General features: G+C 38.1%; 1 protein-coding gene across 13 annotated transcripts in view; it reads left to right on the top strand.

Moving 5' to 3' along the window:
* The window catches only part of MYCBP2 (MYC binding protein 2), a 290,113-nt gene extending 268,406 nt beyond the window's left edge, over positions 1-21,707 (top strand). For 12 of the 13 annotated variants that reach the window (XM_073014412.1, XM_073014414.1, XM_073014413.1 and 9 more), the window contains 11 exons: positions 1,177-1,296; positions 3,208-3,309; positions 4,121-4,249; positions 4,612-4,744; positions 6,322-6,425; positions 7,559-7,747; positions 8,879-8,986; positions 10,203-10,412; positions 14,139-14,246; positions 14,888-15,053; positions 20,873-21,707. In XM_073014412.1, coding sequence (XP_072870513.1) covers positions 1,177-1,296; positions 3,208-3,309; positions 4,121-4,249; positions 4,612-4,744; positions 6,322-6,425; positions 7,559-7,747; positions 8,879-8,986; positions 10,203-10,412; positions 14,139-14,246; positions 14,888-15,053; positions 20,873-20,988 — 1,485 coding nt within the window. In that variant the 3' untranslated portion in view covers positions 20,989-21,707. Of the gene's footprint in view, positions 1-1,176; positions 1,297-3,207; positions 3,310-4,120; positions 4,250-4,611; positions 4,745-6,321; positions 6,426-7,558; positions 7,748-8,878; positions 8,987-10,202; positions 10,413-14,138; positions 14,247-14,887; positions 15,054-15,140; positions 20,849-20,872 lie in introns of those variants that run through there. The other variant, XM_073014411.1, reaches the window with a different exon arrangement.
* The last annotated feature ends 886 nt before the right edge of the window (positions 21,708-22,593 follow it).

Below are 22,593 nucleotides of genomic sequence, written 5' to 3'. Positions count from 1 at the left end.
AATTGATAGGAGATGTAGATTACTGTAACTTTACTTAAAGACTATTTTTAGTATGTTAATTATCATGCTGTTTGTCTTTTCAGTGAGTGATAAATTTGTCATTTATGTAAACCATGTTCATTTCCAATTTTCCAGTTAATTTGTGTGAGAATTGTTACGTGACTTTAAAATCTAGTAAAATAAAATATGCCCTTTCAGACCCTAAGAAAGAACTTGATTCCAAAAACCTAAAGGAAAAAAGGGAGAAGAGAGCTCTCGGAAGTGGAAGTTTCTCATTCTCCTCAGTCTTCATGGTTTTTAAACTCTTTATTCTTCTTTATTAATGTCCTGTGCCCTCTGTCTTAAGATGGTGGCTTCCAAAGGAGATCTGGAAGTGTGGAGGTCAGGGAGTTACTTTACAGCATGCCTGGCTCTGATGAGTTGCTCCTTGACATTTTCCATACATTCTATTGTATTTCTAGGAGACCAGCCTGAGAAGGACAAGATAGTGTGGAATGTAGAGTCAGAGGGAATAGAAGGCAGCTTGGAGAAGGAGGAGGAATTGAACCGCCCCTTAAATCATGTGGATATAAGAAGTGGGAGGATTTTCTGGGGGAAAAATGAGATTCTATCACTTTTCCCAATAGCATGGACATTTTCTCAACCTCTGTGGCAAGCAGACTTTCTCAGGGTGTTCATTGGATTAAAATATTTAGGAGTAGTATTTAGGAACACCTAAATTATATGACAGCTAAATGTTTGTTCATTACAAATCAAGGTAGCAAATAAAGATAGTTGCAGTTTGAACCTGTTTATATTTTAGGTTCCAGTAATGCTCATCTAAAGCAGTTAGCTTCACTGTGTAAATTTTATGCTCAAACATAAATAACCTTAGTATTTCTGTTATGTTTTTATCAGATGTGAGAGGAATTACCCTTGACTTTCCAGGAAAAGAGTATTGAGCACTTATTTATTTATTTATGTATTTTTAAATATCAAAATGATGATTAGAAGTTGAATTTTGCATAGGATCGCAAAGAAATTTTAGTTCGAAAGTCTGTGCCCGTGATCTAAAATTCCATGGTCTCACTGAAAACAAATACTTCCTTTTGATAGGAGATGTTATTTAAGAAGAAAGAATTTACTATGGTAATATATTTCTGGTTACTTATTAAAATATTCTGTTCTACTCAACAGGGTCATCTGTCAGAAGCTTGGTCCCGAGTGACAAAAAATGCTATTGCAGAAACCATCATTGCCTTGACCAAGATGGAAGAAGAATTTAGGTCTCCAGTGAGATGTATTGCAACAACTAGAGTAGGTTTTGCTTTATTTTGTTTTGTTTTAAATTTGGTCTGTATCATTGCATGTTCTTTTTCAGTAATAGATTTAAACAAATTTTAATCACTAAGTCAATGTAATTATTTTTTGACCAAATACTGTATTTATTGAAAAAGTATAAAGAGCTTTTATATTATGAACTAGTCATTACTTCTCACTGTTATGTGTTTTGTGTCACTTGTTTTTGTTATTGTTTAGGAAGCCAAGGATACACTGGTTAGAAAAGGCTAATTTCATTGTACATTGTTTGTGTGTTGTCTTTCTAATGATCTGTTTACTGTAGTTTACCACAGTAAGTTTCATGTCGGCATTATGGCATTATGCTGTGATAGACCAAAGGTCCTTTGGAGACAAGACCCCTGCCTATACCTGGTTGTTCTAATGTAGAGCCTTATAACTTACTTAGAGGGTTTATAGGTCTTATTTCTAAAAAGCAAAAAGTGCTTGTCCCAGGGCAGGGTCAGGGTGGAAATCTCTGAGGAAATGAGATTGCATTCTTCGGATGACACATTTATAGTAAGTTTTAACCTACTAGATTTCATGTCCCGTATGCTTCCAGAAAAGATTTGAGATTTCCTTGAAGCAGGGCAGTCTGACAACATTAGGAAGAAGTGAATGCTGGTAAAAATTGCTTATGTTAATCCTCAGAAATCTGAAAAAGAAGATAAACTGTATATCCCTAGGGCAGAAAGAGTCAATTTATGCCATCTTACTATTATTGACTGTGACACCTGAAGCAGGTATTTTTGACAGTAATCCTTTCCCACCACTCATGTATTGCTTTCTTTCAGTCTGCATTCCCCTTCCTCCTTGCATGCATTATTTGTCTTTTTCTATTTTTCTGTCCCTATTTTAACATCTCTTGCTCTCTGTGTCCAATGACACATGCGCTTCTTAGAGTTGAGCTAGTTAAGTCATTTTCTATTCTTCATGAATGAGGGGATATATCATTCTATATAAAACTGAAGCTTACCCTTTAAACCTCAGAAATTTTTAACGATTTCTGAGAACAGTTGTCTTTTTGAGACGTAGTTTTGCTCTTGATGCCCAGGCTGGAGTGAAATAGTGCGATCTTGGCTCATTGCAACTTCCGCCTCCCAGGTACAAGCGATTCTCATGTCTCAGCCACCCAAGTAGCTCGGATTACAGGCATGTGCCACCACACCCGGCTAATTTTTTTTGTATTTGGTAGAGACGGGGTTTCACCATGTTAGTCAGGCTGCTCGCAAACTCCTGACCTCAGGTGATCCACCCACCTTGGCCTGCCAAAGTGCTGGGATTACAGGCATGAGCCACTGTGCCCGGCCATATTTTTGAGAACGTTTTCTAAAGCTTGTTAGATGTTTATGTATTTCTGACAAAGTGCACTGAGTATAGTATTAGGCCTTCTGGGGCAACAAAGACTTCCGAGGAACTTTTATTATCTAGAAGGATTTAATGTGTACCTGATACTCATGGGACTGTACACAATTTAGCAGTTGCTGTACCTCCTTCTTTGGCCTTTAATGCTTCAGTCAGATGATACTAAATGGAAAAATATGCAGAAGGCATTAGTACAGTAAATATTAAATATGCCAATTCATTTATTCATATGTTGTTTACATAGTAGACCAATAAAGGATAATTTTATTTGTCAGATAGAAGACAGGAGGGTTCATCAGAGAAAAGTCACTTGTTCAGTAGATATCTGAGTGCCTACTGTATGCATGGCACATAGGACAGTGATCGTGTATACCTGCTACCACATCAGGAAGACTTGAGTGCCACTGAGTATCTATGTATTTCAAAATCAACCAGCATTTATTGAGCTGTTGTGATGTGTCACAGTCAGCATTTCATAAGTCTTTCCTGAAAATGCAGTAGTGTAACAGCTTTCCCTTTCAACAGCTCTGGCTTGCTCTCGCATCCCTATGTGTTCTTGATCAGGACCACGTAGATCGTCTCTCCTCGGGGAGATGGATGGGAAAAGATGGACAACAAAAACAAATGGTGAGATCAGAATTTTGTAAAAATTTATCTTGCTTTCCTTTATAGTAAGCTTTAGCTTAGCTTAAAAACAAACAAACAAACAAAAAACACATCAATGTACACAGTTAATGGATCTCTGGAAAGACTGTGTCCCTTTGGCCAAGTTCATCTCACAAGTCTTATTTCACTGAGAATCCCTTCTTCATAGTATATGGAAACTTCAGGGGCTTTTAAGTGTATAAAAGAGCTTTCTTCTTCTCTGAGTCATGTTTGCAACATATCAAAATTTATTTTTAGCCAGAGTCTGATTCAGTGGCTAGATATTTTCCTAAAATGTAGTCAGTCTTATAGTAGGAAGGAAATAAAGCAGTAACACAGGCAACATGACACACCACCTGTTCACATATATACTTAAGTAGGTTTGATGGGTATCTTTAAGTTCACTAGGAGGGAAAACTTTCTATAGGCCCTTTCACCATTTTCTTATTAATGTTCAAGTTTCAAAAATAAACAGTTTATTCCTTTGGCATACAGAATGTTTGGATACATAATGGGGCAGATATTTCTTAAGTCTCTAAGTAACAAAGTATACCTGTTCATTGTATTAATCATTGAACCTGCAAAGTGCATTAATCATTGAATTTGGAGTTTTGAGAGATAATTTTTATAGTTAAGTACATTTGCAATAATTTCTATCTAATATTCAGATTCTAAATTCTTAATAGACTTTAGAATAATCATTTATTTTTGTAAATAAATTACATTCAATTTGTCTGAGAGTCTGGGACTTTCTTGTTAATCTAATGTAACATATGGAAATGTCTTATTTTAGCCTATGTGTGATAACCATGATGATGGTGAAACAGCAGCAATCATTTTATGCAATGTCTGTGGAAATTTATGTACAGACTGTGACCGATTCCTTCACCTTCATCGAAGAACCAAAACTCATCAAAGACAGGTGAAGATTTTTGTCTCAGGAGCATAAAATATGTTCAGTGAATTTTGAAATAAATGTGTGTTGAAGAGGCTTGGTGTTGTAGGGGGAGAAAGTGGACTTTGGAATCAAAGACCTTGGTTGAGTTCACAGCTGTCTCACTTACCATCTATAAATAGCAAGTTGTTTTATGTTTAGAAATACTTAATTTCTCCATTTGTAAAAAAGAGACTGCTGTGAAGATTAAAGAGAAGATTGGAAATATTCAAAACTTCTTAGGGTGCTTAAATGAAAGCCATTATTATTATTGAATAATTAAATTTCATATTCCCCCTTTCAGTGTGATAAATAAGCATATTTTTCCCTGTTCTTTAATGAAATAATAGGTCTTCAAAGAAGAAGAAGAAGCTATAAAGGTTGACCTTCATGAAGGTTGTGGTAGAACCAAATTGTTCTGGTTGATGGCACTAGCAGATTCTAAAACAATGAAGGCAATGGTGGAATTCCGAGAACACACAGGTAAAAGGTTTAAAGATTAAGCCATGCCTTTAAACCCCACAAAAAAGATTAAACCATGCTGACTGATTATAACTAAACTGTGAATAATTTTGAGTGATATTCTGATGTTTAATTATGACATCATTGTTCACTGTCTACGTTATTATATTTACTAAATTTATAGAGTGTTCTATGGTGGAGAGAGCATTAGACCAAAAGTCAAAAAACCTGATTTGCCACTAACTAGCTGTGTGGCCTTGAGCACGTCACTTAACCTCTCTGGAACTCATTGACTTCATTTATAAAGTGAGAGGGTCACAACTAATGGGGCTCCATAGATAAAATAGATTTCTATTGATAATTCCCTTCTAGTTCTGCTAGTTGTTGCCCCACAATAAAAATTGCTGTACTTGTTGATCACTAAGATCTCTATTTATTATAAGGTTGTATGATTTTATGATATTTTAGAGATTTTTGTAGACCTAATGCTTCTGAAGGTTTTGTGAATGGTACTGTTTCCATTGATAGCAATAAAGTAATTAACAAAAAAGAATAAACATTAAACAAAAAGTAACTTATGTATGTTAATTGTATTTTTATCTCTAAAACATAGTTTTCATTTTGCTGTTTTTCTAAAGTAAATCTTGTATATTCCTAGTTCAAAGTTATGTTGAATCTTACAAATTCTCAGTTTTCAGCACATCTGCAGTCTGTCATTTGACTGACACAAACTTCCAATGTTGGAGTTAGCTGTAAATCTGAATCAATTGAATTCTAGGGTGACTTTTCATGCTGCAAAGGCATGACCTTCTTTTCTTATAGCTGATTTCTTCCTCCTATAATCTGTCAGTGCTGTATATTACATTAATAAATGTTCTAATGTCAAACCATCCTTGTAGTCATGATATAAACTATCCTTTTTAAATAGATTTTTCTGTAAATATTGCTGAATTCAATAATTTATATTAATTATAGTTAGATTTTTATATCTGTGTTTAAAAATCAGCTTGGTCTGTAATTTTCAAATCTCCACATTCTTTTTCTTATTGCTCTGTTCTTGTTTTATGGATTCTGTTTCTTCTTTTAAGTATTTCAAACATATTTAAATTCCTTTTCAAATTGCAGAGTTCCTGAGGTAGGAATTGTTTTTCAAGTTTCATACTCTGATGATAAGCTTTATACTATGCCTTATAATTTTGTTATATAAAGATACTTAAAGATTTCCCTAACTTCTGTGTAGTTTTATGTAATTTTTGGTGTTTTTTTTTTATGGTATTATGCATTTGGAGTCAGGGGCTTGTCACATCTTCTCAGTCTGGTAACTTGACTAGAAGTCTAGTCTGTTTCTTTCACTGAAAAAAATATGTTAGTCAAGAATGTATTTGGCTTCAGCTAGGTCTTTAATTTCTTTTTTGTGCGTGTCATTATTTACTTTATAATTAGGACAACTTAGAAACCTTCCGTTCTAAAACTGTCAGGCTGATTTACCAAGGATAGCAACTGATATAAACCTAGTTTGCTTTTTAAAATTTAGTTCTGTTAAAATATATGGAAAACATATCCATCAGAAGGATTTTTATTTTTCTGCTTGAACCTAGGCAAACCCACCACGAGTAGCTCAGAAGCATGTCGCTTCTGTGGTTCCAGGAGTGGAACAGAGTTATCTGCTGTTGGCAGTGTTTGTTCTGATGCAGATTGCCAGGTGAGTATATAGTGACACAGGCTATCCCATTGAGCAATGGTCCATGTTCCCCTGTGACACCTTTACTTCATATAGATAAGAGTTATAGCTCAGCATCACTTCAGCGTCCTAAATGAATGTATTACCTATGTGAAGCATCAGATGCATTACCAAAGTTGGAGAATGGGTCAAATAAAGCTCTCAAGCCCAAACCACACTCTTTTTGTGTGTTTCTCAGTTACCATGATCATATGTATTTAATGTCTACTTTTGTATTAGAAACAGTTAAAAATTTATGAACTGTATTTCCTTTATCCCTTACACACATTATTCACTTATTTCCTTAAAATACATTTTCAACATCTAAGAGTTCTTTAGTCCTGAACATGTATAAACATATTCTATGTTGTCCAAATGTTTTTGGTTTCTCAATTCATTTAATAAGAATGTGGATATGCTCAGAGAGTGAGAGGTACCTTTTTTAAAAATAAAATAAAATAAAATAAAAACACGTTTTGGTGATGCAGGGAGTGGTGACTGGGAAATTATACATTGGGGAGCTTTTTTTTTTTTTTTGAGACGGAGTCTGGCTCTGTCGCCCAGGCTGCAGTACAGTGGCGTGATCTCGGCTCACTGCAACCTCCGCCTCCCGGGTTCAAGTGATTCTCCTGCCTCAGCCTCCTGAGTAGCTGGGATTACAGGCGCGCACCACCACGCCCGGTTAATTTTTGTATTTTTAGTAGAGACAGGGTTTCACCATGTTGGTCAGGCTGGTCTCAAACTCCTGACCTCGTGATCTGCCCACCTCAGCCTCACAAAGTGCTGGGATTACAGGTGTAAGCCACGACTCCCAGCCAGGAACTTTTTGCTTCATATCTGTGCATGATACCGAAGATGAAATTATAATTCACTTATCAGCATTCCCTTTATAGAGAGTGGCATTTTAAAAAAATTGCATCCAAAAAAACAGACTTTGTTAAGAAACCTAATTTATATTCAAACAAAGATTAGAAGTAACTTTGCTTTGTTGTTACTTGGCCTGCATAGATACTTCCTGTGGGAAAATAATCTGTGGAAATTTATATAATAAGGAAAATTACCAGAATGTGTGCCTTTTTAAATACTTGTGTAACATTGTAATTCATCTTTAACAGGAATATGCCAAGATAGCCTGTAGTAAGACGCATCCTTGTGGCCATCCATGCGGGGGTGTTAAAAATGAAGAGCACTGTCTGCCCTGTCTACACGGCTGTGACAAAAGTGCCACAAGCCTGAAGCAAGATGCCGATGACATGTGTATGATATGTTTCACCGAAGCGCTCTCAGCAGCACCAGCCATTCAGGTTGCCTCAGCTTTTAAAGTATTGAGTGTATCCAGACATTAACATGGGGAATATATTTGTCAAATAAACAGTTGATTGAGGCTGGGCGCGGTAGCTTACGCCTGTAATCTCAGCACTTTGGGAGGCCAAGGCGGGCAGATCACAAGGTCAGGAGATCGAGACAATCCTGGCTAACACAGTGAAACCCCGTCTCTACTAAAAATACAAAAAAAAAAAAAAAACTAGCTGGGCGTGGTGGTGGGCGCCTGTAGTCCCAGCTACTCGAGAGGCTGAAGCAGGAGAATGGCGTGAACCTGGGAGATGGAGCTTGCAGTGAGCCGAGATCATGCCACTGCACTCCAGCCGGGGCAACACAACCAGACTCAGTCTCAAAAAAAAAAAAAAAAAAAAAAAAGTTGATTGAAATTTTTTTTATATCTCTAGGCAGAAGTGTTCTTTTAATCTGTGCATATACCAGGCTAATGAGGAGCAAATTCTGCCTTTTTATGCTGTGCTTCCTATGTTGCATGCTCAGCATTAATTTGTGAATTTGTGTGAGCCTCTGTAATCAACAGTATGTATAAAATGTTCGGGGGGGATTATTAGATTATCCCCCAATAGCTAAGGCTCTTCTTAATTTCCAAAATCCAGAATGGTATTTTTACAACATTATATAATTGATCTATACATAATGATAAATACTTTTATACATAAAAAAGTTACTGTGCACTCAGTAAGTTTTTTTAACTTTTACCCGTTGCTTATATTTTCAGTTCTCGTGATTCCAAGATAATAATAGTCTCCAAAACAAAATCATAAATCAGTAATTTCTTCTTCTTTCTGTGAGATACAAAATTGAATAATTTTACATTTTTTCCTAACTTGGCTTACTTTATGTAGGTGGCATTAATATATGAATGATAAAAAAGTAGGAGAAGCAGAAGGCCTAGTTAGTAGTGTCCCAATTTGCTAATGAAATTTAGTAAATAATAATGTCCCAATTTCAGTGTCCCATTGAATTTTCATTATAGCAAATTTCTTGATTTTTCTCTTACCTTCTTTAAGTAGTGCCTTGCATTAAATAATCTCCCAGTCACTCAACTGTTTATCATTATTATATTTGCTTATGTCCTTTTCTTTTCTTTATTTAAGCTGGATTGTAGTCACGTATTCCACTTACAGTGCTGTCGGCGAGTTTTAGAAAATCGATGGCTTGGCCCAAGGATAACATTTGGATTTATATCTTGTCCCATTTGTAAGGTATGGAAAGAATCTGAAATCATGTACTTTCTTTTTCTTTTGTTCTTTCTTTTCACCTTTCAAAATAAACATATGTCAGCATTTCTTGGTTTCCTCTCCAGTTTACGTGTTACACACCAGTCACTAGCAATTTCTTCCATTCTCATTCATGTGGAATGAGAGAGATAGAAACAGAGAGAGAATATAATCTCTCTGTTATAATGCATCTCAAAACAGTAATTGTCCATTTAAAACTGATTACACTCTGTTAAACATATTACATGAAAAAGTTCATTTAAACATCGTGATGCATTAAGGGGCATGCATCTCTACTCTCAGACCACCAGAGAGGTCAGTTGACATAACATGACAACGACTACTAAAAAGAATGATCCTCTGGTGTTTGTAAAAACTGATACCTGCCATTAAAGAGTGAAATTGGAACCCTCAGTACCACTAGAACAGATTCTTTTAGAGCTTAGTTAAAACAAGGAGAAAGTTCTTGGCATTTTGACACGTTTCTACAAAGGTAGTCAGCAAGTAGGAAGTTGTTTTGGCAAGCTAATAATGATTAACAAAAAGCTCTTTTTAAAGAGTGTGGCAGTATTTTCCCTATTAATTCATCTTTCCTTTTTATTCTATTAATCTGTTCCTGTTTTCTTATCTTCATATTTGCAAACTAATATGAAGAGTATAATATGGAAAGAGTTAGTACAATCATTGTCTAGATAGACTGAGGAATAATCAAAAAGATTGTAGTATTTTGCTCTCCCCTCTCATATGTTGCCACAAATATTAATAGATACATGAAGGTTTTATAGCAAATACTACCTATTCACTTCTGTCACCTGGCGTTCTGCCTTCCCCTCAAGGAAGCATTACACACACGCACACACACACACACACACACAGACAGCGTGTCTTATTTGTGGCAGCAAGGTAACTTTATTTCCACAATAGCTAGGGCAACAGGAGATGTATTTCAGACTCAGGAAATATAAAGCTAATAAAATGGAATTTTCATGCTCTGTGTCCCGTTTGCCCCATTTTCCCTGCTCTTGGGAAAATATGGGCTTCTAAAGACTTTACAGGGTGTTTTTCAAATGACATTTTATTTAGAATATGTGTGCTCTGTGGTTATCTTCTAGCGCAATGCTTGGCACTTAGGTGCATAGTAAGTGTGTGTTGAGTTGATTGATAAATGATTCTTCTAAAGAATGTTCATTTTTTATTGCAGAACAAAATTAATCACATAGTACTAAAAGACCTACTTGATCCAATAAAAGAACTCTATGAGGATGTCAGAAGAAAAGCCTTAATGAGATTGGAATATGAAGGTCTGCATAAGAGTGAAGCTATCACAACTCCTGGTGTGAGGTTTTATAATGACCCAGCTGGCTATGCAATGAATCGATATGCATATTATGTCTGCTACAAATGCAGAAAGGTATGCTATAAATTATACTGAGAAGTTTTAAAAACTAGAGCTTACCTATATGATTAAGAATTCAAATTGTACAGTGATATCTAATTATTCCATCTTAAGCCTGAAGTTAAAAATAAGAGAGCTTGGTACAATGTTTCCCAATGTTTCCAGTAAAACTTGTTTACTTAACTTGTTTGGGGATTCTTTATTTAACCTGAACAAACTTTTGGAGACATGCATTATTTCTGTATGCAAGCCACTTCCCATCAGTAATAACCTGTTTGCCCAGGGCAATTCCTTCTCTAATAAACTTCTCTCACTTGACTCTGCTAACCATTCCTTCCTTAAAACTCTTAATTCCTTGGCTTCCAGGACAACACTCTCTTTTTCTGTCCTCCTTCCTTCCTGGTCAATTATCTTTAACTACTTCTTTTTTTTTTTTTTTTTTTTTTTTTTTTTTTTTTTTTTTTTAACCTACCCCTTATATATTTGTTTTCCCAGAGCTCCGTTCTTGCCTACTTAATAAATACATCTTACCTTGAGTGACCTGTTTTACATCTAGACCTTCACCTACCATGTAAACCTTTATGACCTTCCAAAATTTTTGAGATTTAGTTACAAATATCCAACTGTGTACCAGACATTTGAATCTTTCACACATACTTCAGAGTTCACGTGTCAGGTATTATATTCATCAGTCTTGGCTGGGCACAGTGGCTCACACCTGTAATCCCAGCACTTTGGGAGGCCAAGGTAGGCGGATTTCTTGAGCTCAGGAGTTTGAGACCACCCAGGGCAAGATGGCAAAACCCCATCTCTACAAAAACTACAAAATTTAGACAGGTAGGTTGGCATGTACCTGCAGTCTCATCTACTTGGGGAACTGAGGCAGGGGAATCGCTTGAGTCCAAGGGGTTGAGGCTGCAATGAGCTGTGTTCATGCCCCTGTAGTCCAGCCTGGGTGACATAGTGAGACCCTGTTTCAAAAAAAAAAGAAATAACTTTACCAGTCTCTGATCTTTATTGACAAAATCCTATCAATTCTGTCTCCAGATCTCTCTTGAGTCCTTTTTTCTTTCCATTACATCTCCAGCAAACCTAATCATTTTCCTTGGTAATTACAGTAGCCTTCTTTCTGAGCTTGGGTGTGGAACTCATAATTCCTCCATTGCATCCCTTACACTGCTGCTAATACTTTTAGATCTGAACTCTAATTGTATCACTTTTCTACTATAATACCGTAGCCCAGTCTCCCTCTCCAGTCTCATCTCCGAAGATGCTATCATTTGCTCTACATTTGCTACAACATACCAAATAACTTGCATTTCCCAGACTCAGCCCTGTCTGCCCACCCACTGACACCCCCCTGCCATTGCACAGTCCGTTGCTGTTCAAAGGATGCTCTTCCCTACCTCCACCTGCAAATTTTACTCTGACCTGGCACCCCCAGCCCCATACACACATGCTGTCATGCAGAGCCTAATCTGTCTTGTCATACCTCAGCCTTCAGCTCAGGTTTCACCTCCTCTGTAACATGCCTCCATCTCACTTCCATCAACACCACCACATGATTTTGGTATCTTGCAGGCGTCTAGCATAGTACCGCCTATTCTGCATTGTGACTACTGGACCACTTGTCTCTCTACCCCACTCGATAAGTTCCTTGAGTAGCATAGTACTGCCTATTCTGCATCATGACTACTGGACCACTTATCACTCTGCACCACTTGATAAGTTCCTTGAGGACAAAGACTATGTTTTTTCATTTTTCCATCTCTAGTACTTGGCACTTATTAGATACAGAGTTAAGTGGAGAGTGAATAAATGAGTGAATGAATGACTACATGAGAAAGATGCATAGTCCCCCAGTGTAGCAAAAAGAAAATACAGGATGAATGGATGTCTAAGTAGCGAGATGATAGCCAGAAAGGCAGATAGATACATGCACACCCAATAATTGTACATTTATGAAACTTGTATTGTTACAAATAACAAAATAGTATTTCTGTGTGTTTCATGTACTAAACATTATACATGAATATTGTGTTGTTTCAGAGTAGCAATCAAATGTTTAGGAAGCCAAGCAGAGGATATAGAAAAGTGAAACAGCTGGAGTAAGCAGTCCCCAAGACAAACCAAAATACTTCCAGGGTTAGGTTTAGCTGGTGAATGACCGTTTATAACCTCTGCATCAGTGGATCCTGTCTTTGAACCTGTTTTTCTAGTATAAGTAATGGATTTATATAGACTCAGTTTGTTTATTCCCAATCCGGGCATAGCTTTTTGACTACGAGACATGATGTGCATGCAAATTGTCCCAGTTCCTTCGTGTCACTTATTCTCTGCCCAGGGCAAAATACAGATAAATCACCCATCATGATATTTTTATTTATTCATGATAATTTTATTTATTCAAATTCTATTCAATTGTCTGTATTGGAAATTGTTGAGTTCCTGCCTATTGCATAACTTTATAACTATGAGCAGTATCGTGAATAGAATTACCAAATTTGCCTTTTTTTTTTTTTTTTTTTGAGATGGGGTCTCACGTTTTACCCAGGCTGGAGTGCAGTGGCATGATCTCAGCTCACTGCAGCCTCCACCTCCTGGGCTCAAACAAGCCTTCCACCTGCGCCTCCTGAGTAGCTGGGACCACAGGTCCACACCACCCACACCTGGCTAATTTGTTTGCTTGTTTGTATTTTTGATAGAGATGGGTTTTGCCATGTTGCCCAGGCTGGTCTTGAACTCCTGAGCTCAAGGAATCTGTCTGCCTCACCCTCCCAAAGTGCTGGGATTACAGGTGTGAGCCACCATGCCCAGCCTGCCTTTCCTTCTTAAAAAATGTATGATCAGAAGATGCTTAAAAGTACTTTTTTCTTTCCCATTAGCCTTGGAATTACGATTCTATACTAATTACTTTTGCAGTATTATAAATTGAGAATTGCTAAGCATATTTATTAAAATAGTAGAAGGGAATATATATTTTAACATTTCAAAATGAGAAAAATTTCTCAAACTTGACCCTGAGAAAAGCATACCTTTTACTACTTAACATTCTGTTGATATTTATTTGGAATATTATGCTTTTTTGTCATTTTGTTTTAATAGGACAATGTATCTCCCTACTTTAAACGTGAATCCATTTGAGAATCGAAATAGCTTTAGGCCAGGCATGGTGGCTCATGCCAATAATCCCAGCATTTTGGAAGGCCAAGGCAGGAGGATCACCTGAGCCCAGGAATTTGAGACCAGCCTGGGCAGCATAGGGAGACCCTGTCTCTACAGATAATTAAACAATTAGCCAGGCATGGTGGTGTGCACCTATGATCCTAGCTACTCAGGAGGCTCAGTTGGGCGGATCGCCTGAGCCCGAGAGGTTGAGGCTATAGGGAGCCATGATTGTGCCACTGTGCTCCAGCTTGGGCAACAGAGTGAGACCCCGTCTCAAAGAAACAGAGAGAGAGGAGGAAGAGGAGAAGAGAAGGGGAGGAAGGGAAGGAGGGAAGTAAGGAAGGGAAGGAAGGAGGGGAAGAAAGAAAAAGAAGAAATAGTTTTATTTTTTACCCTGATCCACCCTACATACAGTCAGCAATACGGGCATGCACTTGGCATTTCAAGGGATAGTCTAGTAGATATTAGTATTTTCTAAAACCCCTTGATCTGACTTTCACTATGCCCATACTGTATCTCCCATGCCAGAGTTTTATTTTTTCCTGCTGTAATCTAGATGTGTTTTCTCCACAGGCATATTTTGGTGGTGAAGCTCGCTGTGATGCTGAGGCTGGACAGGGAGATGATTATGATCCCAGAGAGCTCATTTGTGGTGCCTGTTCTGATGTTTCCAGGGCTCAGGTAGGCAAGACACTGTATTAGAAACAACAGTTTAGAAATGTTAAATAATATTTTTTTAAAACAATAATATGGTGGGAATATAAATCAGGCTTTTCTCCTCAGTATTTTCTGATATTTGTTCAGTGTTGTATAATTTTTCACATTATTTCATATATATTATTTCCTTTGGGTAATTATTTTATAATTTTGTCTTCCATGAAATGATCACTATAGTTAAACAATGTAATAAATTTACTTATTTTCTTAGTTTCTTAAACCTGCAGTGAAACTTTTAGGTTTTCCCCTCTTCAGTGAAATATTCCCAGTATATCTGTGAGATTATGAGAGAGGTTAATTTCATTAATTTTCAGTTTGACAGGCCATAAAACATTCATAAAGAAATGAAGTAGCTTGCTTATTAAATCAGATAGATTATGATGGAAATGGAATTAGAACTTGGATCTTTGTCCAGACCTTTTGGGCAGAGCCACATATTTATTTGTTAGTTTTCAAACGTGTATCATCAGTTTTTCAATCAATTTTTAGAGTTATGTATGCCCTCAAAATATGAATTAAGGAGCTATCTATGTATATGCCTATCTTAAGTGTGATTGAAATAGTCTCACTAGGATCTTGTGTCTGTCTCTTCTCTTTTGCTATAGATGTGTCCCAAACATGGCACAGACTTTTTGGAATATAAATGTCGCTACTGCTGTTCAGTGGCTGTCTTTTTCTGTTTTGGAACAACACATTTTTGTAATGCTTGTCATGATGATTTTCAAAGAATGACTAGCATTCCTAAGGAAGAACTACCACACTGTCCTGCAGGTATGCTTTCAATATGTTAAAATCATGATTATGATCTGTATACCGTAGTTTTATGTAAACATTAATATGAACGCTCTTTGTTTCAAGTGACAGAAACTCAATTCAAACTAGCCTAAAGAAGCAAGAGGAATTCCTTGATCCTTGTAAGCATATGACTTTCTGGGTGAAGTAGGAAGCAAGCTGATCATCGTGAGTGAGGAGTTAGCTCTGACGGAGCAGATCTCTTGGGGAGTGAGAATGCAGTCTACTAAGGATTGGTGAAAAGATGGCTGTTCCGCACTAAAAAGTCATATGAACTTCAATATTACAGAACCATTTAAAAGGATTCAGTGGTTTTTTTTTTTTTTTTTAATGAAGCCTGGAACCATTGCCATAGAATGAACAAATGATTTAATGTAGAATGGCTGGGAATCAGCAGTGTAGTGAACATCAGAAAGTCAAGGGAATTAAAGAAACCACTCAGAATACAGGAAAAATGATTGTCTATGAAAAGCAGGCTGAGGGAAAGAAGTATGAAACCAAAAAGAAGCTAAAAGTACTGGAAGAGGACAGGAGGCTGCTGGTAACAGTGAAGTGGAATACCAGGCTTCACGGAAGTGAGAGAAGTGGAAGGAGAGGTCCATGCGACCATAGGAGAGAATTTTACATATGATGTATCTGAAATTAGTGAAAATACATGCACAAGTACATACAACACAATATACCATGTTGTCAAAGCTGGAAAACACATACTGCCATCTGTTGCTTATCAGAGTGCAAGTGACCTCTCTGGAAAACAGCTTGATAGTGCCTCTCAGAATTACCGGTGTATGAACCCTTCAGCACTCCCTCTTCAGGGATATAGCTACAAATGTGAGGACAATAAAAAGGGGCAAATAAGGTTATTAACTACAGCATTGCTGTGATAATAAAAATGTATAACAATGCTAGTATCCAGTAGGGTAGTGGCTAATATTATGCATCAGTGAAAAAAAAAAAAAAAAAAAAAAAAAAAGATGGTGTTTCTGTGTGCTGATTTGGAAAGATATTTAGGAGATAGTATCAGATGAAAAAAGCAAATTAGACCAGGTGGGGTGGCTGACACCTGTAATCCCAGCACTATGGGAGGGCAGGTGGGTGGATCACTTGAGGTCAGAAGTACAACACCAGCCTGGCCAACATGGTGAAACCCCATCTCTACTAAAAATACAAAAATTAGCCAGGCATTGTGGCAGGCACCTGTAATCCGAGCTACTTGTGAGGCTGAGGCCGGAGAATCGCTTGAGCCTGAGAGGTGGAGGTTGCAGTGAGCCAAGATTGCGCCACTGCACTCCAGCCTGGGCGACAGAGCTGTTTCAAAAAAAAAGCACATTGCAGAACAGGGTATGTAGTATGCTGCCTTTTGTAAGAGGGAAAATTAGACTATCTAGTCATATTTACATAAAGAAACCCCTGGAAAGATACTCAAGAAACTAATACTATTAACTGTTGGGAAAAACAAGAAAAAGATGAGGGTAGAGACTGGGGAAGTGGCTTCCAATTGTATCATTTTTAACAGTTTGATTTTAAACCATGTGAAACATATACTATCCATTTCAAAATAAAGATAAGTAGGGTTTTTTCAAGTATGACTACTTTTTACCATTTGCTCATGTCAAAAATTGTTTTACTGTTTCTCCTCAAATACTGTTTTTTAAAATAGAAGTAGCAGTCTTTGAAGGAAGCAAGGTTAGAATGATGTGAAGCCAAGGTTATGTAGGATAATGGACAGAATAGAGATGTGAGCCATGCATGGAGGGAGGGGATGATGTGTTGGAGATCAGCAAGTGAAGGGAGTGTGGAAAGGGCAGTATTCTAGATGACTCTAGATGACTTTAGCTTGGAGGAAGGGCAGTTACTGAATGAAAGTTGTAGGCTGTAGTCTGGAAATAGGAACCAAGAGAAAAATCAGTCACACGTTGTAACCATATGACTGGAGGAGCTTGGGAGATAACCAGCCTCCAGTTGAGAAAGATTTAAGGCAAGCAGTGTCTTCAGGGGAAATCTAGATTTTACTTAAAGTTTCCTCTGCGCTAAGAAACAGAAACAAGTATGCTAAAAATAAGGAAGTTAACAATGAAACAAGTTCAGAGAACTCAGTGGTGGGTAGTACCTGAGAGAGGAGGGTCAGGCTTCCCCTCATACAGTCACAGGATCAGGGCAGCCAACACAAAGGAATCACAGGAGGGAGGCAGGGGAGGAGCCAGAGTCGGCAGAAGGAAGGAATGACCTCGGTCCTGGGCATTTTCACACATACTTTATCAATTTTTACAACCTACGAGGAGATGGTATTATCCCTATGTTATCAAATGGAAAACTGAGGGCTAGGGAGGTTAATGAACTGGCCTAAGAAGTACACTGAGATTGAGGTATACTCTCCCAGCCTCACACATCCCTCGAACTCATCCATTCATTTAGAGAACTGGAATAGAATAAAGGAGATCCCACAGGGATATGGGGAGGGAAGATGGCCATATACAGTTTACTTAGAAGGACAGAAGCAGCAATTCTCTAACCACTCTCAACCCTGTTAATTCTAATATTTTTAGATAATCAGTCTTCATCCGTTCAAGCCGCTATAACAAAATACTGTAAACTCGGTAGCTTATAAACAGTGGAAATTTATTCTCACAGTTCTGGAGACCAGGAAGTCTAAGATCTAGGAACCAGCAGATGAGGTGTCTGGTGAGGGCCCACTTTCAGCCTCATAGGTGGCGCTTTCTTGCTGTTGTGGAAGGGCAGGGGGCCTCTCCTGGGTCTCATTTATAGAAGAGCACTAATCCTACTCATGGGTTCCACCCCATGACCTCATCACCTCCCACAGCTCTACCTCCTAACACCATAACATTGGTGTTACTGTTGTAGTCTCAGCAGTGCACCAAGATATAATAGTCTCTCATTGTCTGAGATAATGCCCGGAGTTTTTTCCTATCTCCAAGATGATGAAGGAGCACAGACACGAAGATGAGGTTAGAGCGAAAGTTTAACAAGCAAAAGAAGAAAGCTCTCTGCCAGCAGAGAAGGGGACCGAAACGGGGTGCTCCCTATGAGGCTGGGGCCCCGGGTTTTTACGGACTGGAAAGGGGACGGAATGGGCTTAGTCTGCCTGCTGTCTTGGAGAGAGCCTGACTCAGCTGGGCCCGGGACCTTGGCCCAGGAACCCACTGGAGCCCACTGTGCCTATGCCCACAAAAGGAGAGAGCCCCCTGACTATACAAAGGACAAAGGCATTTCTTTTTTTTTCTTTTTGAGGTGGAGTCTCGCTCTGTCGCCCAGGCTGGAGTGCAGTGGCGCAATCTCGGCTCACGGCAAGCTCCGCCTCCCGGCTTCACGCCATTCTCCTGCCTCAGCCTCCCGAGTAGCTGGGACTACAGGCGCCGCCACCTCGCCCGGCTAATTTTTTGTACTTGTAGTAGAAACGGAGTTTCACCGTGTTAGCCAAGTTGGTCTCGATTTCCTGACCTCGTGATCTGCCCGCCTCAGCCTCCCAAAGTGCTGGGATTACAGGCGTGAGCCACCGCGCCCGGCCGAACAAAGGCATTTCTATCCCAGGTCTTGTCCTTTATCTGATTGAAGGTTTTTCTATCTGTGCAGCCATGGGCATGTCTTTAGGTAAAATGCCCTGTGCTAGTTCCCTCATCGGTGCCTGCAGCTTGACTTTTTTTTCCCCAGGCTGCTTTTTATGTTATATGGGGATGAGGCACTGACCTGTGGACCTGGGGCTCTCCGGGGACCCTTCCCTTGCTCTACCTAAGGCAAACTAACTCCTTTCATTAACACGTCAGCATATAAATTTGGAGGGGCACAAACACATCGAGACCATAGCATAATCCCTTTATCCATTTCTTTCTAAAATTTTTATTGACTACCTTCTCGTGCCAGGATACTTAATCTTCACAGCACCCCATGAGTTAGGTATTGCTGTGCCTGTTTTAAAGATGAGGAATCTAAGAATCAGAAAAATTAATTTTACTTCAGTTTCATATCTACAGAATGAGGATAATAGTTTCTGCCTCCTATGACTGTTAAGCAGTTAAGTAATTGATATACTAGAACAGTGCCTCAGTAGTAAGCACTCAAATGTTTGCAGGTGTGTTCTCACTATTTTTATTTCTCACCATCATGTTGGATTATGAACACCTCCAAGATGGGAGCCATGCACTCTTCATCTTTAATCCCAAGTACCTGACAATGCCATTCATACATTAGGCATGCAGTAAATATTTGTGGAGTAAATGACTCATTTTTTTCCTTGAAAAAACCCAAGGGCTGCAGTTTGTGTCACCACCATTGATATGTTGTGTATCTGAACTAGATCTGCCATTGAGTGTCCCCATCCTGCTCACTCTCCCCCACCCACTGGTGGGGTGGACACCAATCTGCAGTGTGATTTGAAGCAGGAGCTACTGAACTTTCTAACAGGAATAGTTAACGTTCTAGCAAACCTCTGGCATCCTCCCGTGCTGACCCATCCTGGGTCTGTGCCTGCATTTGTCTGAGGTGGCACTCATTGCTACTCTCATGCCTGTTAGCTCTAACCTGAAGTTGACTTCTCTGTCTGAGATTAGCTGTCTTCAGTTTGACACTTACTCTCATGTCTTGGTCTTACTCTTATATGGAACTTACTTTTTATTCCTTTAGATCAGGCCTCAGTTTGTGGTTGTTCAGTAATAGTAGTAATAGCCAACATTTATTGAGTATTTATACTGTGCAGGCTAAGAGCTTTATAAATGCTAGCCTTTTGTCCTTCGTGGTTTCCTTCTCTTATGTCAGAGATGTTTTTAACCCAGAAAAGGTAAAGTAAATGAGATGTCATTCCTCATTGATCAGTGTAAGCTCATTCCATCCAATCGCGTGATATTTTTCTCTCAAGCACAATCAGAATTTACATTTATTATTTTGAAAACTAGCTATAGAAAACTAATGCACAGCTCCTATTCCTTCATCTACTATTAAATAGGGACTCCGCTTTCAAGTATAAGCCTAGCTTGTTTTCCTGACAAAGTAAGCCTCCTCGTTTCTAAAGAAACTAAAAATCTTTTTGAAATGATACGAAACCCATGATGTGATGCACATTAATATAATAATTATCTTTTTAAAAATACTGTTTTGGGTACATTTTATACTTTGATTATTATCAACAAATTCATATCTTCCCCAAAGTGTTTTTTCCACTTTGTATTTTATAATATTGTTCATATTTTTAACCTGATCAATTTTCATTTTCCTGCTAATATCCTTCAGCTACTTTTAAAAATTACAGGAATCATTGGCCTTCCCATTTTACCAGTGTGTGCTTCCCATTTTACCAGTGTATGCTTTTTTATCAGTGAAAATAAAAGGGAAAACACGGCTTCTTTAAACTTAAATTTGTTTTTACTTATAGAATATTCTACACAAAAATCTCCCTGTTTTCTATTCAGAAAAATAATGTTCTGCCAGACTAAATTGAGGGGTTTTTTGACCTTTTTTGTTCATTGCTCTTTGTTTTAAAATGATATATCTAATGCATTTATTAATAGAAAAAGATCTGTACCTCAAAGTGATCCTCTCTAGGCAGGATGTAGTGAGTAAGAGATCCTGTCACTTCTTCCATTATACATATCTCTGTTATGTTGAATTTTTTATAGTGAACATTTTTTACTTTTGTGATCAGAAGAAAAATTTCTAATTGTTATATTTGTATAACCATAGTGATGTTACGTCTTTGAATAACCTATCAGTGATTTATATTTCTATAAGATTTATATGTGTGTATTCTTAAAACATTATTTTCCTTTGCCTCCTTCAAATTTATACAGGTCCCAAAGGCAAGCAGTTAGAAGGAACTGAATGTCCACTCCATGTTGTTCATCCACCCACTGGGGAAGAGTTTGCTCTGGGATGTGGAGTGTGCAGAAATGCCCACACTTTTTAGAACACTCAGATCCTTTGTCTACAGAGAGAAAAGTTGCCTTCATCCCCCAAGAGGATGTGGTGAAGTTTAAACTCTGCTCAGGATAAGGACGGGACCATTTTTACATCCATGAAAATGAACCATTCACAGTGCAAGAAGGATGCCAAATACCATGTACATAATTCTTGCTATGGGAAGTTTCCCCATTATTTTGGTTTATCTTCTTTTGAACAAATGACATCAAACTTGTGAGGTGTTTGCATGTGGCCATTACCGTCATTGGCCTGTGAAGCATTGGACATTTATAGATAATTGATATAAAAGAATTGCCATGCCCATGGGCTAAGAACGATGCTGGCTTTCAAGCAAAAAAGAAAAATAATCATTGTTTATTGTATACTGCCTTTTTGTAATCCTGTACAATTGCATCACGGGTGGGGATAAAAAGAGGAATATTCTGGTTTATTTCCTAGACTGTTATTTAAAAAAAAAAAAAATTGTGTTAGGACAGCATATAAATGTAATAAGTATCACACTGTATATAAAGATATCAATGTTTGTCCTGTATAAGAATTACTAAATTACAAATGCAATTTCATTTAAACTTCTAGGTTAAGTTTGAGCCTGAAATTTTAATGAAGTGCAATACTGAGTGTGCCTCATTATCTTGCAGCTGTAAACATATTGGAATGTACATGTCAATAAAACCACTGTACATTTTTATACAGTGATAAAGTCTACCACTGTGGGAGCTGTTGTTTGAGAAACAAAATTTAAACACCTTTAAGGTCTAAACGTCTAGTTTTCTTCAGAAAGAAATTTACTAACACAACACAATCAAAAATTTCATAACTGTTAGGAAAAATAAGAATAGTAATGAAGTGCAATGTTGGAATCTTGAACCCTAAGCAGATGATCATATATATATTCATGGGTAGATGTATTCATACCAAAGACAGAAGAAAACATTTAGGAAATTAATCAACTTCTATTTTAACTAGCAGCATTTTTAACATTTATTTATTTATTTATTATGAGACAGGGTCTTACATTGTCTCCCAGACTGGAGTACAGTGGCGTGATCTCAGCTCACTGCAGCCCCCACCTGGGCACAAGCGATCCTCCAGCTTCAGCCCCCTGAGTAGCTGGGACTACAGGCATGCACCAGCACCATGCCCAGCTAATTTTGTATTTTTTGTAGCAATAGGGTTTCGCCATATTGCCGTGGCTGGTCTCAAACTCCTAGGATGAAGCAATCCCCACCGTTTCAGCCTCCCAAAGTGCTAGGATTACAGGCGTGAGCCACTGTACCCAGCCCTTTTTGAACTGTATATAAAGTAATAAAATCAATAATTTTTATTCATTTTCTATAGACAACGGTGTTTAAGTACATGTTTTTGACACTTGAGTCACGAAATTGCCAAATTATTGATTGTTGACTCATCATACATCAGATTAGCAAAAGTTTTTTTTGTTGTTGTTATTGTTTCTGAGACAGTCTCACTCTGCCGCCCACACTGGAGTGCAGCGGCACCATCTCGGCTCACTGCAACCTCCGCCTCCCAGGTTCAAGCGATTCTCCTGCGTCAGCCTCCCCAATAGCTGGGACTACAGGCGTGCGCCACC

The sequence above is a fragment of the Chlorocebus sabaeus genome, chromosome 3 (genome assembly GCF_047675955.1).
Source record: "Chlorocebus sabaeus isolate Y175 chromosome 3, mChlSab1.0.hap1, whole genome shotgun sequence".
Taxonomy (NCBI): domain Eukaryota; kingdom Metazoa; phylum Chordata; class Mammalia; order Primates; family Cercopithecidae; genus Chlorocebus; species Chlorocebus sabaeus.
This window is presented reverse-complemented; position numbering and strand designations above follow the sequence as displayed.